At 41.0% G+C, this 16,055-nt stretch overlaps 1 protein-coding gene across 17 annotated transcripts in view; it reads left to right on the top strand.

Moving 5' to 3' along the window:
• The first annotated feature begins 769 nt into the window (after positions 1-769).
• The window catches only part of ank1a (ankyrin 1, erythrocytic a), a 92,537-nt gene continuing 77,251 nt past the window's right edge, over positions 770-16,055 (top strand). For 10 of the 17 annotated variants that reach the window (XM_072387897.1, XM_072387899.1, XM_072387906.1 and 7 more), the window contains exon 1: positions 771-1,103. In XM_072387897.1, the coding sequence (XP_072243998.1) occupies positions 978-1,103 (126 nt within the window). In that variant the 5' untranslated portion in view covers positions 771-977. Of the gene's footprint in view, positions 1,104-16,055 lie in introns of all 17 variants that reach the window. The other 7 variants (XM_072387901.1, XM_072387902.1, XM_072387904.1 and 4 more) reach the window with 3 other exon arrangements.

Here is a 16,055-nt window from a genome sequence, read left to right on the forward strand (position 1 = left end):
GCTTTTATTGATACTACCTTACAACAGACGAGCAGAGATTAACGTGTAACAGCCAGTTACTGCTCCCAACCTCACTCTGACATACACAAGCTCACTGCACCAACATCCTTGCTCTGGTACCAATCCTGTCTGCTGCAGCGCCTGAACAGTAGCAAGGGAGGAGGGAGCAGTGCAAGAAGGAGGCAGTAAACGAGGAGCATCCCCCCCTCATGCATGTTTTAGTTTTTTCCTTTTTATTTCCTCTGGTATCTTGGTGTGTCTGTGTGTGTGAGTAATAGTGTGATTGGCTGTGGTGATGATTGTGTTCCCTTGCAGCCCAGCATTCTTACACAGATGGACACACAGCAGGTCTATGAGATACTGAGAAATTAAATACAGGAAAAGGAAACAAAATCAATGCAGTATGAGGAGGGAGAGCTGACTTTGATATAAAGCTGCTCAAGCTATTTCTCAACTGTCAGTTCAACCTTTTGCAATCTTTGCTGATGGGGAGGGTGGCGGGAAGCTCGAAGCAGTTTCACCGAATGATAAAGCAATGAAGGGAAGAGAGATGTGGAAAAGAAAAGCAACTATAAAAGAAGGAAAACGTGTGTTTACTGTTATTTACCCCCTTGTCTTCTGCACAGGAAAGAAGGGAAGATAGAGGGAAGCTGAAAAAAAACTGACAGAGGGAAGTGAGATAGAGGAAGAGTGTGCAAGCATCAAAGCGGGAGGGAGGGAGAGAAAGAGAGCTTCGCTGCAGTAGCATCCCATAGCAGACGGCTGAGGACCGCCGCTGAGTGTGTGACTGCACTGCTGAAGAGGAGGAGGAGGAGGAGGAGAAGGCAGAGGGTGAGCACGCTCACAGACTCTGCAGGACCACTGAGGAGCACATAGCAGCAGCTCCACCTGGGAGAAGTCCCGGTGCTGTCGCCCCGCAGGCCACTGTTGTAAGATCTGGACACGCCAACGTCGCCGAGACCCCCACCACCAACGCCATGGCACAAGCGGCCAAACATCTCCGCAAGAACAAGGATTTAGAAGCGCAGTTAGAGCAGGAGCGCAAAGAAAAGGAGGAAGAGAGGGTCAAAAAGAGGAGTCGCTCACGGGATAAAAAGCGCAAGGTACTGGGACCTTTCACAGGTGGGGGGTGGCCAGGGGTGGGGGGATAGGGGTTAGGTGGGAAGTGATGGGTGGCAGGAAGGTTGAGACGACTCCCCTTCTTTCTCTGTCATGCTATGTCAGGGGTGCCAGGGCACACATGGAAACCCAGTCATGAGCGTGTTTCCACTGTGTGTACACAGTCTCCCTGGCACACATGTATGTCCTGTGCATACAGACGCAGGGAAACGGTACAGCACACTGCATGCTCTCCTACTCCTCTGACTGCTTTATACCTGCTTTATTGACTGTCCTGTCTGAGCCGTCTGATAAGGCAGCGGACTACTCTATCTCTCACTATGCCTCAGTCCCTTCTGTCTTGTGCCCTCTCTCTTTCTTTGTTTATTCATTGCAGTATGCTCTAATCTTTCATGAAGACAGCAAGCTTGCTTGTGTCTGCAACAGACCGTTCTCTTCTCCTGTCTGTTTTCTCCTCTTTGAGGCATTGTAATGACTGCATAGCAATACCTGCAGGCTTCTGTCTGACTGAGAAGTACCAGGCAGAGCTGAACAACTGGCAAGGTTCATTGTAATTCTCTCTTCCACTAGTCACCGGCTGCAGCGAGGCATCACCTCGTCTACTTTATTCCACTGGCCGCTTGTCGCATTTCACTCACTCATTAATGAAAATGAGTCATCTGCAGGTTGTGTATTGGTGACAAATTACTTCTCAGTAACTGAGTGCAGCCGCCCTGTGAGCCTGCTCTCTGCCAGGCTGGCTGTAAACCAATCTGATGCTGATGCAGTAGAGACAGTGTTATGGACAGAAGCACAGCACAGCTTCCTCTTTCCTTAGGAGGGGAGGCAGGGCTGAAAGGCCAGAATAGGGAGGTTATTCAGTGTAAAATTTAGCAGAGCAAAGAAGAGAAGCAAGAAGAAACAGAAGGTGTTACGATACACCTGGGTAAATTTCTGTCAGTTGTGGGTTTTCCACTCAGCTAATCAAACCCAGTCCTGTCATCACAGATTTCCAAGTTAGTTTTATCCTATTATTGACCTCTAAGCTCTGCAAGAGACAGACCTTATGAACCTTTAATTTGTTTTTAATGACTCAACGTGGAAGTTAGTGCAGAGATTACTGTGTGTGTGTGCATAATAAATGTGTGTGAGTATATGTCTGAAAGATGAGATTCAAGAAGGGAAAGCCTGCAGCTCTAACAGTACGAATGAAGCAGGGATGAAAGTTCTGGTTAGGGGCCTAATTCAGTCCAACTTTGACAGAAAGCGTTTGGGTTTTGGAGGATCCTAATCACTTACGTAACCATGCAGCTTGAGTCCCTTAAATAAGCTTCCTGAGTCCCCCTCCCTTTCCTCAGCTCTCCTCCCAAGCTCTCCTTCCTTTTTTAAACACCAGCTTACAGCCATTCCTGGTTTCTGGAGCAGATCTTAATACTGGGGGGATTCTATCTCTCTTTTTCATCTTTGTTGCCTGCAGCTTGATATGTGTTCAAATCCGGAGGCTATAATTTACAAGTTGACTGACTTTTTGTCCGTATGTTGTATGTTGTCAACAAACCATTATTGTACCTGGCAGTTGTCTTTGTTTGACATTAAACACCTGTTTTTGGTTGCTGTCTTTTGCATCGATCTGCACCTCAGGAGTGTCCCTGTTCTCAGTTGCACAAAGCCGACAAGGTCAACTTTTTCTAAGTGATGGAAGCTTGTTTTTTTATCTTAGGTCAGTTAACACTCAAGAATGCTCACCTATAACATTTTTAAATCATTATCTTGCCAGCTAAACCAGAATTTTGTTATGTAAGCTTCAGTTTCCCTCTTATCGTTTCTGTGTCTCAAGCACATATAGAAAAATGACTCTGTTTCTATTATTGATCAACCACAGAAAAGTCTTGTATAAGGAAATGTTCCAACTTATATTTGTCCATTTCTTGTTGGGTATTTTTTGTCTGAATAGCAGAAAAAAGAGTGTCTTGTTTGGTTTAATGAGGCATAATGACTGCCTCTAAGTGATGCTTGCTGGTATTTTAAACTCAAAATCCTTATTTATTTTTCAGTTATATGTTTGACTGTAAGACAGCTTGATTTGCTGATCATTTAATTTACCCTCTCTCTCATTGAATTCTTTCACCTTTTGTTTGTAGCTGAAATATGTAGGTGTTTTACATGATGACGTCCCTGTGTGAACATAAATCTGTGCCCACTGATGAATGTCCAGAGTCATAAAACTAGCAATTCCTCATCAAAGGGTGAACGTGCCGTTTTAATTGGCTTGATGGTGTTGTGGCATTGTACAGCACAGGTCAAATGCTGAGCAGTGGATAATGTTGTCCTCAAATTACTTTTATTGATGATGTTGCTCCTCTTGAAAAAGGAGCATTGTCAGGGCATGAACAACGCCCTATTGTCCCAGTCAGCACCTATTTTCACCTCATTCTGCATGTGCGTTCGTGTCTACATCTGAGGCTGCTTCGATGTGTTGGGGTTTACCTGCTGATGGTGGCCATGACGTTTAAAGTAGAGCTTTGCTGTGTTTCATATCCACATGTAAAAAAAAAAACAACATTTCTGAGTTCAAGAGCTGTCTCAAGGTCATAGGAAAAGAATAGGTAAATTGGATTTATTGTTATGTTATTTTTCGCTCTTGTATTTAAAGTATATTGGCAGCTTGATTTTGGTAGCTGATAAACAGAAGCTGTTTTTGAGCAGTTTTCGTCCAGTATGATCATCTGTTGTAGACCAGAGAACATATCAGACCTTTTCTCTTTATTTGTTATCATGTCATGTAATGGTATTCATGCAAGGTTCCACCAGTGGAGGGAAGTTAAGCTTTAATATTTCATGATCGGTTAAATTCGTTTACCTTTTGGTGGTAAACTTACATAAAAATGTTTTAGATTGAACATTTATAAACAAGATTATTTATAAGAAATACATAAGATCTTTGTCCTCCTGTAGCTTTAGTGCCACAGTATGTGATTGTTATTTGGTTGGCCCTCAGTGTGTAAACAAAGCCAGTTTACCTCTCAGGATATATGCACACAGCAGGATATCTGTGTACAGTATGATAGATTATATGGACAATAAAATGGATTTCTCACTGTGGTCATTTGCTTCTCACTCATTTGGTAACAACATGAATACGTTTGGTGTTTTTCATTTGATTAATTATAGATAAATTCTCATTCCTTATTATTTTTTTGGAAAGTTTTCTCATTTTCCTCCTAAAAGTATTCCAGGTTAATAGAAGGCAGATTAAGATTAGCAGATATTAACTGATGCGTAGCTGGAACCAATGAATCTTTGACACCTTTGCTTTACAGATGGTAATGATTCATCTTTCCATTACTGGTTTTCATCTTGAACAAATCATTCAAATATCTTCAAAAGTAGCAGCTCAAACTGCATTCACCATCAGGTTGTGAATCTTTTTCTGCCCAAACACAAGTGACAATAAATGTCTTTGACTCTTACTACACACAATGTTGTAGAACTGCTATGATACCTTTGATTACCTATTAATCTGATAATTATTTTCTTTTTTGTTGATTAGTGGCTCAGTTTATGAAAACTTTGACCATTAAAATGTATTTAAAAATTTCCTGTGGACCAAAGTGACCATCCCATCTCTTGTTTTGTCCAACCAACGGTCTCATTCCCACAGTGATTAAAAAATACATATTTAAGATATTTTATACATTAAAGATGTTTTTTTGTTTGTTGTTTTTTAATTTTGATTAGATTTTTTGATCATTAAAAAACGTCCTGACAACTTAGTAACATAGCTGATTAGTTAGACTACACTGCCTGAAGTATTTCTTGATATTTGTGATAATATGACACTGTGTGAAATGGTGTTGCTGAAAGACCGGCATTAGTGTTTACATAAAGCTTTTGGCTGGTGAAGTGCAGAGAAGCGTTTTGGTAGCCGAGGACTGACCCATCAGTGATGCTGCTACTCAGACTCATCAATACAATAAGTCTGGTCAGGATGCAGTGTGGCTGCTTTGTTCCTGTATATTGTCTGGCAGTCTGTTGCCTGTAAATGTACAGCAGCCCATCAGGCATCTTAGGGGTAAAAAACAGCTGCATAGACTTCCTTGAAAATAAATACTGGTGCAGGATAGTGCAGTGCAGATAGGGGTGTCAGTGAACACTGCCATGCTAAAAGGGCAGTCTTAGAGCTCAGTCTTCAGCGTCCATCTTCATATAAACCAGAGGAGGCAGCAGTAGCTCAGCATTTCAACCTCGTCCTCCAAAATCTCTTACTCCCCATTCCTCAACAGCAAGCAGAGCTTTCACTAAGGTTAATGTGTTGATCTCTATGACAGATTGGTTTTATAATGGTGTGGATGTGTTGATGCTGTGTTTACGTGTATATGACTGCCTGTGTTTGTGTGTTCAGGTTTTGTGCACTGGATTAAAGGTACTGCAGCAGAAGCTAAACACATCAGAGCTAACACTTATACCTGCCGGCTTACCCGTTCCCTGGCTACTATGATCGAAGTGAAGCAATTTTACTTAATCACACAGGAAATCTCATTGCTGTTATGTTAGATGTTTGAAGCCTGTATATTCCAGATTTTGGTCTGGTCAGAACTGAGGGAAACAACATGACTATGAGTCTGATAAAGACATAAAAAATGCTCTAAACTTACTTCGCTTGAAGTCCCTTTCAAAACCAGGCAATCTGTAACACCATGTGCTACTGAGGACATTTCTGAAATATCAAGAACTAGTCTGTTCCTCTCTAAGTGACAGTAATTCTGTTTCCATTTAGCTGTTCTATGTTTCTATTCACATTTTAATTTGCCGTCTACGCCTCTTCTAAATCCTCAAAATTTAACTAAAATCTAGATACGAATAGGGACATGTTGGTTGGTAGGTCTACCAACCAACATGTCCCAACCAACACTTAGATAGATAGAAAGATAGATAGATAGATGGATAGATAGAAAAGGGGTTTTCCACTTTTTTGTGGAGTTGCCAAAAAGACTAGAGGGATACAGTTATGCTTATTGGGCTCTCAGCTATTCATTCCAATATCTTGTGCATTCACAAATACAATATAGGAGAAATTTGATTCCATTTTGATACTAGATTCTCTTCAATACTGTCAATTTAGCAAGTGACAGAACAGGAGCCACACAAACACCATCACTGAGATTGCCTGTTGAAGAGTCCAGTGCTTCAGTGTACACCTGCGAGCTCCTCATATTAGGCCTTCTGCTTCTCAAACATCTTCTACATTCGGTCTTCCCAGGGCACAGATTGTTCCAACAGGACAACCTTCCCTGAAGATTCTGAACCAAAAGCCATCTCAGGAATGTGTATGGTCAAGGCTATGGGTGGGAATTGGAACTGTCTCCATAGGTCGACATTCAGCTGCCAGTCCTGGGCTGTTGTTGAAGAGTTTTTCAGTGGTTGTTATCGCTACAATGATGGCTTGAGCTTGTCCGAGCTGCTTTGGCAGATTCTTCAACTTCTCTCGGGGTTGGTTTCTTGAGTTTTATCATGGCGGGTTATCAAAATATTTTTATGGTCCGAAGTCCTGCTCTCTTGCATTGACATTATAGCTGGCACAGATGTACTTATTAACCTCTTTCTGAGTGCAGACAAGTTGGACGCTCCTCTTCTGCCCAAAGATTCTCTTGGTGAATCAGACATCTGACTGTCTGATTGACATGAAGGATGCACTTCACTGTATTTTAGCTTAACCGGACATTTCTTGGTTCTTATCTTGTTCTACCTTTTGCAACACTCAGCTCTGCAGAGTGTTGTGAGCTTTATTCTTCTGATTTTACTGAGCCCTACTAGACTTGCCTGGTTCTTTTCCTTCGCCTATGCCAACTGCCAAGTAGTAGTCAACTATAAGCACACTGCTGCAGCTGGCTAATGTGTTCCTCCTGTCAGTTGGTTTGTCAGTTTGGGGCACCATAAACAACTTGTGAACACACCTTACTTGGTCTTCACTCTGTGGTCTTCAACATGCTCCACTATTTTTTAGTCATCGTGGTAATGATCGAACTGTGCCAGCATTCTGTTTGGTGCTTGATAGGATTTGGCTTCTGTGTTTAAAAAAAAAACCAAAACAGACATGAGTTCACTTTCACTGCTATGAGTCAGTGAAAGTGAACCGTAGCAGTAAAGTCAGGGGTTTAACAGCTAAACAATAATGTGTAGCTCTTCATTTAAGTCCTTGAAGCTGCTGTTGATGTAGTTATATATTGGTTAGGCTTTGTTTAAGAATATGATTAGGTCACAGAGAAAAAGAATCACATGTCTTCAATTATGTGAATTGGATATGACATGATGAAACATCACCAGTTCAACCAGCCAGCTGTTTATTTATCTCCCTTCTCTTTGCTGAAACTTCACTCGTGTGAGTTTGTGTTTATAAATCCCATGTCATACGTTTGTGTGCGTGCATGAATGGCTGTGGCCCAGGAGGCCACGGTGGAACTCCTCAGACAAATGACTCAGCAGGCCCAGCCGAGGCACTCTCTCATGTTGATGGAGCCTGGGAAGGAGTTTCACTGAGTCCAGCTCTTGGCTCTACAGTAAGTGCTTCTGGTGCAGGGTGGCCAGGAGCTTCAGCCTACTCTGCTTTAATTAAAGTGGGAATGGAAGGCACACGTGAGGCCTGTTTAGCAATCCATATCCCTCTCCCCCCTCTTGGTCATTTTACCAGGGAAATAGCAGGTTTTATTTATGAGCTATCAGAGACTACGAGAAATATAAAGCACTTGCCCCAGCATTCCCATTCAAGTACGTTACATGGAAAAAAATCTCCCCTTTTCAAAAGGTAGCATCCATTCTTTTTTTTTTTTTAAATTGGTAGAATAAAAGAAAAAAAGAAGAAAAATTATGTCAAGCAGGCAATCCCTCTATGTAGGGCTTAGGCTTCCCCAGTTCTCTGAAGGTTTAGGATATTTTTAAGTTGTTGATCAAGGTGCCTTACTATGTTGTCAGCTTCATCCTCACTGCAGCAATTCAATCTTTAAAGACTGGAGCCACAGGCATGATCCGTTAATATCAGTGAACAAAAAAAATAAATAATGACGCACAATTTTTCTATTTCACAAAACTCTTATTGCACAGACTGTATATTTCTGTGTTTTCTTGTTGATGATGGTAAATGAAACCAAACTGACATGTATGACTGCAGTACTTTGAGAAAAGCCTTTGTGTTAAGTGTTAAGAACAGCGACCTCTATGTCTGCTGGTTCTCCCCAAAAATCTGAACATGGTGCGTCTTACTGAGATGGGCTTCCTAAGATATCATCCCCTTTTATCTTTCTCTCTATCTCGCTCCCTAGCCAGTTGCGCTAATCTCCTCTCTGAATTGTTATTCTAATAGTGCAGCTGTTATGTAACTGCCTGAAACATTGAGGGATCGAGGTTATTGAAATGGATCCTCATCATGCCCAAATAGAAGCGGGAGAGATAGAGCAGGAGAAAGAACAAGGTAATATATTCTGCAAGGAATTTGATAGGTCATTGATGTACAGCTTGTTGTGAAAATGCAAGGCTTTTGGTGTCTGTTACCCAGCCCAAGCTCTTCCCCTTTAAGCTTCTCATGGCTGATGAGGAGGGATAGAGCAAAGGAGGGGAGTGATGATAAGAGGGTTAGTGCAGTTTAATGTACAGGTACTCTGAGTCCTGCCTTGAAATCCTCACACTCTTGGACCGATACAAACGATAGCTGGAGCCTCTGCAATGTGCTGCTTACTGTTTTGATTAGTTCTGTTTGCCATGTAAGAAAAGCTTTAAACAATGTCTTACAATTAGAGGCATCTCTATTCAATTTTTACTGAACAACTAGATTAGGTGTCATGTAATTCATTCCCACAAGAAGACTAATCCTACAGCTGTCATGAGGCTCCTGTCTTCACATGAAATGCAGTGTTTGACACAAGCTGAGGCTATTCACATCACCTCCAAATTGACTAGTGTGTCTAGTGCTTGTTTAGTATGCTTGCATAATATTATGCAATACTAATATTCTCAGTGTGAGCCTGCATCTGTTAGCATGTAGCTCAAACTGCTGTTGCTACACAGTGTGTTCAAGGCAAGCACGCCAGTGTAGGACCAATTTGTAAGTGAGTGGGAAGCCCTTTATGTGTTGGTTATTGTGTGCGAGTGTTTGGCGTGAAGACGAGTGCTCACACTGAAGGAATATTGCCCAGAGGAACAACTGCTGAGAAAGAGAGTGAAACCAAAAAAGAGTGAAATAAAAGAAGAGTGTGAGTGACCGCAGGATGACTCTCCACCCTTTTCCCAATAATTGGACATCTGATGTCATATTTACCTGACTGATATGATGATTCCTTTTTTGCTGTCCACCAGAAGTAAAAGAAACAATTTCATTTGAAACCCCAGTAGTACAGTATGTCATTACAGCAGCATAGCTTCCTGGCTGTAATTCTCAGTTCCAGTTCTCAGAGTGCGGACAATAGAGAATGTTTGATTCATTTAATGCAATGTGCAGCGAAGGATTGAGTTCATGGCTGGAGTCTGAATTTCCTCACTGAATTAAACCTGCATTGTCCAAAGTGGTGTCCAGAATGCTTTATATACACAGTATGTTACATAGGCATGGACTAAGCATTCTTCTGGAGTTACAGATGATGACAGAAAAATACCAGGCCTTGATTGGTGCCATGTGTTCCCTTATGACAAATATAAGCAGAGTAAAGATTTCTTGAGTCATCTAATCTTCGCGTCTGGTGTCATAACAGTGTTGTAGCATCACAGACCTCTTATTAAAAGCTTAGCGATTTGTAAACCTCTTGCTGTGATCCCCCCAGAGGGAAAGGTGGTGTTATTCTGATGATCTTTACTTCTCATCCGACCCAGCATACAAACCAATGCTCTCCTCTCTTCCTTGCAAGATTGCCAGTCACACATGTATGTGTAAGAGAACAAAACATGGCAGTAGATATAACAGCCTCCATTCATCCATTCCCATGTTAAGAAAACACAACCTTTTTTAAATAATTTTTTCAAAGTCATATTGCTTTTAGTTTAGAGTTACCCTGACCAGCTGGCAATGGGTACAAGATGGGATACACTGTGGACGGATCAGCAGTACATCAAAAACAGAGAAACAAATAGCCTGTCATGCTCATACTCAAACCTACAGCTAATTTAGAATCATCATTAAAGCTTATGGGAATTTGGTCTGTGGGAGAAGACCAGGGAGAACCTCAGCATGTTTTAACGACAGACTACAAATTTCCTTTGTGGTGCAGGCATGGAAGGATATTACTTTTTTCCCTTCTAAAAATATATTTTTATCTATCCATCTGTTTTCTATATACGCTTAATCCAACTCACATGGGGGATGCTTGATACTGTCCCAGCTGCCAACCGGTGAGAGGCACGGTACACCTTGGACAAGTCTCTAGTCCATCACAGGGCCAACACAGAGACATACAACCAAGGGTAAACCAACCAAGGGTAAATTCAGAATCACCATTGCCAACCACCACACCACCGTACACTCCACTGACTTTCTAGTTGCAGATAAATGTTGGAGGTTACACACTAATGATTTACATATGAGGGAAATCAGTGGTTTGATTGCAACGTATGAATGCTCCATAGACGTGATTTGTGAGGCACGCAGAGATGTCCCCGTCACTGATTGAATATCTAGTGTGCTTGATATCTGCAAGGAGCTGGCAGGGGAGAAGTTGTTGAAGGAGCTGTCAGTGAGGAACGACCGCTGAGCTCGAGAGAATATGACATGGGACAGGTGAGTCCCAGAAAAGAATCTGATGAGTCAGAGGTTAAAGGGGGAATTTGTGGAAAATTCACATTTTTCTGACCTTGAAAGCTTACACCGATCCGCTATAACAGTATGACCACCTGTCTAATATCGAGTGTGCTCTCCTCATTCTGCTAAAAGAGCTCTGACCAGTCAAAGAACATCTTTCTATTGGGCTTGTTTCCCAAAGATTCTATCAGATCCCATCAGACTGGTATCTGGAGAGTTCATAAGTCAGAGGAACACCTCAAGCTCTTTGACTATGCTATTTAGACCTTCCTAAGCTGTTTCTGCAAGGCTCAATGCTGTCCCTGTGCTAGGTAGGGGTCAAAGTAAAATCCATGCGAGTCCCAGGATGTAGGTTTTCTCAGCAGAATACTGCATTGGATCAAGATGAGAAGTGTTGCTCACTTTACCTGTCATTGGTTATAATGTTATGGCTGATCGGTGTATACCAACTCAAATGTCTCACAACGCTTTGATTATGGCCCCATATATTTAGAATTTGGTTAATCGGTTAGATTTGCTTAGGGAAGTGACATAGCTCTACAAGGTTATCTGGTCCCTCCCGAACCTAGACTTCAAATGTATCAGCTGTACCTCGGAAGAGGGAAGCTTAAACTCATTTGCTCAAGCTTTTTGCATTTCTGTTAAGAAAAAAGGTCTTATTATTAGTTATATAGCTCACTTAACTGAAGAAATAATAGAGCTAATAATGCTCTGTGACTTGTTTTTTAAATATTCTATATCCAAACAAGGAAATATGGCTCTTAGTAGTTGTTGATATTTTTTTTACAGGTCAGAAGCAAGAAATTACAATGTCAAATGTGTCATTGAATGTACAATCAGTAAAGCAGGCTTAACTGATGTTACAAAGAGAAAACTCTTGAGAATGGGCCACTTTATGCCCTAAAATCATCCACTTGAATGAAGTGAAAATATGTGAGCGTAGAGTTTCTGATTTAAAAAGAAATATGACTAAAAATAATAAAAAAAGAATATGCCCCCTTTAAGTCTGGTTGTGTGTGACCCCTGATGCTTATCCCTAATGTGGTATGAACCCACTAGGACTTCAAAACTCCTGAACACAAGAGAAGCTCATTATACAATGAAAACAATACAATGATCTGACGACAGTAAAAATCTTGTGGTCTGACCTTGGCTTTAGTAGCTTCACTGGAGCTCCTGCTTGTATCCGATAACATTCTTCAGAAGATTGTCCCCCTGTGAATCAAATGTACTCTATACATTGTGAATTGTTATTCCTTCAATTAAAGCATGGGAATAATTTAAATGCTCTGAACAAATTTAAACACTGTTTTTTTCATGCTGATTGAGGAACCCAATAAAGATGACTATAATATGATGGAAGACTCCAGAGTTTGATATGAATTAGTCTGAGAGACAACATTTATTTGTTCAAAAGTAGTCTTTTTCATACCTGCTCACTGCAGGATGTATAATTCAGAGTAAAATGGGAAAGTGACTCAAATAATTACCTGTCCATGTTTAACTATGTTTAGTCTCACTATTCTGTGTCTTTTTGCTTATGATTACATTTATTTGTTCATCGAACAGAGACACGTGGATTGTCTTGTGGCACAGGATTTACAAGCTAGCTGTGAGGATACTAGTGTCACCCAGCATCTAATTGGCTGACCCCAGAAATTTTTCTCAGGCAGATGCAGAGCCTGTTGTCCACCCCTTCCCTCTCCTCCTCCCTCCCTGCTGAATTCCTTTAACCCTCCCATAATCAATTCTCCTGCTTCAGTACAGCATACAACTCCATCCCTCCTTCCCTCTCGCTGCTGCAGTTACTTGCAGCACATTGCAACACTGCAAGATCATGGATTCTTAACACCTCCTGCTTTCCTCTCTGAATTTGCTCTACACACTGTGGATCCACATTTAGAGAGATTAAGTGAGCAACAGTGAGGGGAAGGAGGGTGCATGAGAAATCAGCCACTTTTACTGTTTTGGCAGCTCAGTGTTTTTAGTAGGCAGGAAAACAGGAGTGCATGCAAGTTAGATGTGGAAAAATCAACTTCTACAAAGCACATTTATAGAATCTTTGATTCATTAATCAGACACACGCCGTGTTCCCCTCTATATTGAATTGAATAAGAGAGGGTTAGTCCTTGGAGACTGTAGCGGTAGTGGCTCAGGATGAAGGAGAATCTGCGTGTATGCAGCAGCTGTACAAGGTCAACCGCATCACACACTCGATCACATGTAAGCGCACATGTATACAGACTTGGCACACACACACTCCCTGTCAGCCAAACCTTAGTCAGCACACCACTGGCTGCTCTGAGAGAGTGTTGCATGTCGCCACCTAGTGTTCATGCAAAGGAGCCTCCAGTCATGATAAGAAATCTGACATCATCTCATTTACCCTTCAGGATTCTCTCCTCCAGTTAAATACTCACCTTTCAGGAATCTTACATGATCTCTCAGTATGGAAAACTGCACTACCGAGCTGAAAAAAAGTCACCATCTGGATTTAACTAAGCAAATGTAGTTTAGTTAAATCCAGACTTTATTTGGTCACATATAGGTTAAGTAATGTTATAATCCCTTAAGTGAGGTAAAATGGCCACAGGTTTTTCCATCCATAGATTATTTTTTCCCTGATGACATGGGTACATTTCAAGATAAATGACTAGGTTCAGTAGTATGAGACCTTATTTTTTACACATGAGTAAGCCACCACCGAGACCAGACCTTAACTGCATTGAGACTCTTTTGGATGTTCTGGAGAAGACAAAGCAGTGGGCTGACTCTCCCATCATCAATGCAAGACACTGGAAAAGATTAATTCAACTCTGGATGGAAATTAATGTTGCAACATTGCATATGCTTATTGAAACAATGTCACAGCGAATGTATGTGTGCTTTGGTAAAAAAAACAAAACAAAAAAAACAAATAAAACATTCAAAGGAGCCTTTTGAGGAATTAATTGCGTAATCTGTAGGATACAAAAGTTCACCACAGCTCTAGTTATCTCTCAGAGACAAAGGAACACTGTGTCTTAACTGTAGCCTGTACACTAACATTAGATGCTCTTACACACATCCATATTCAGTTTCCTGTACAACCACATGATGTACTGAAAATCCATGTTTACCATACATTAGATGGATCATATCACCACTGCTGAGCACTGTGTCCTTTTTTATTGGTGTCTTTAACATCCTAGTGGTCAAAGGGACACAAAGATATTGGAAGATGTGAAAATATTGTCTTTGAGGTGAATTTTCATTGTTATTGATGGATGAAGGCAAATAGTGTACAAATTGCATTTGACTATATTCATTGTGTGCACATCTTTGTTCTGCTCCTTTTACTTCACTCAGTTGACCTTTCTAACCCTTTTCCCCTGCCTTCTGCAGCCACTCTGCAGAGTCTAAATGAAGGAGAAAATATAGTTGGGCTTGAGGCTGTGCAGCACAGTTACTCTGGTGGTAATGGAAGAAATGTTTGTCAGAGCATAGAGCACTGTGACTTTGACCTCAGCACCTCTGGGCACAAAACTTTAATTGCCCACAAATTGTTGGAATGCTTCTGCATCTTACACTAACATGTGTGCATGAGAGGAGTATGTATTTTTGCTTATTGTGGCTTCTTCTGTATGTGACCAAGCTACAGCCTCTGGGTTTTTTTGGTTGACTAAAAATGATTGTGGATCTAAATTATTCATAAATAATCCAAAGAAATATGTGACAGATGTTTAGAAGACAACAAAGCTGTTGTTACCGAACCTTTAAGGCCAGATTCACACTTGCCCTTTTTCTTGCCGTCAACAATCTTGCTTCTCATTCACTTTGGCTGGAGTGACGTCTGCCATTGCCAAATTGAATTCTGGGTCTGTTTTGCTTTGTCAGAATAGTTCAACTTTTTCAAGCAGAACAAAAAGAAGATGACAACCATCAAATTGCTGGACTAATCCTGTTTATGATCTCGTGAACTGATTGTTGCAACAATTCCAAACATCAGAATGTGTAGATTTGGGACCTGCCCTTGTTCTCAGTTCTATGAAATATTTTTTTTTCTTTTCATTGCAATGCAATGATCAAATAATTGAATGCATTTTTCTTTAAATAGAGTAAAACACTTAAAGGGGAACTCCGGTATTTTTAAACCTAGACCTTATTTCTGGCATGAAATACGTTTATCTACCCACCGAGAACAGTTTGGTGAAAGTCGGCGTCTTTCGGAAGCTATATCCATATACCGGAGTGAACGGGGCAAACGAATGTGTACTATAGCTCTGTTAGCTCATAGGTGCTGTTATGTTGCTACTTGCAGCTATAGGAGAGCTAACGGAGGGAATTCTACACACATCGACACGCCTGGCTGCAGCACAGCTCATTCACTCCGGTAAGCACGTCCATCTTACTCAAATTTGTCGTTCACGTTGTCAAAATTTGATAAATATCCTGCCATGTTGCACAAAACTAACAGTAGCAAACTCCATGTGAAGTTAGCTGAAGTCACAGAGAAAGGAGTAAATAAACTGTGCTGCAGGGGAACGTGTGGATGAAGTGGTCCCAGTAGAGTGCCTATGTAGAAATCCCTCCTTTAGCTCTCCTATAGCCGCAAGTAGCCACATAACAGCATCTAAGAGCTAACAGAGCTATAGTACACGTTCGTTCATTCATTCGTCTTAAAGTATTGGTGAAATAAAGACAGATGATGCCTTATTTAGAGGCTGCATCGTCTTTACCCCGTTCACGCCGTTATATGGATATACACCGATTGCGAGTTATCTAAATAGCTTCCAAAGGATGCCGACTTTTGCCAAACTGTTCTCGGTGAGTAGATAAATGTATTTCATGCCAGAAATAAGGTCTAGGTTTAAAAATACCGGAGTTCCCCTTTAAGTTTTTCAAAAGGGACCATGTGCTGAATAAGTGTTTTTTTAGTTTATTTAATAAATGATTGATAAGTTAATCAAAAAGAAAATGAAAATATAAATTACACTTCAGTCGCTTCCCCAAAGAATAGTATTAGTGTGTCCTAGATTAAGATTTCCCCATTTCATATTTTATTCAGATAAAGTGTGATAAAAGACAGTACTATCCATATTCTCTTCTGTTTGTCATGGCCAGGATGGTAAAAGATTGTCCTAGCTTTGCTATTTTCCCATTCATCAGTATTCTTGCCCCACATTCTCTGTCGTCACTC

Source organism: Leuresthes tenuis, unplaced genomic scaffold, assembly GCF_036924035.1.
Source record: "Leuresthes tenuis unplaced genomic scaffold, fLeuTen1.0.hap1 SCAF_6, whole genome shotgun sequence".
NCBI classification, from domain to species: Eukaryota; Metazoa; Chordata; class Actinopteri; order Atheriniformes; family Atherinopsidae; genus Leuresthes; species Leuresthes tenuis.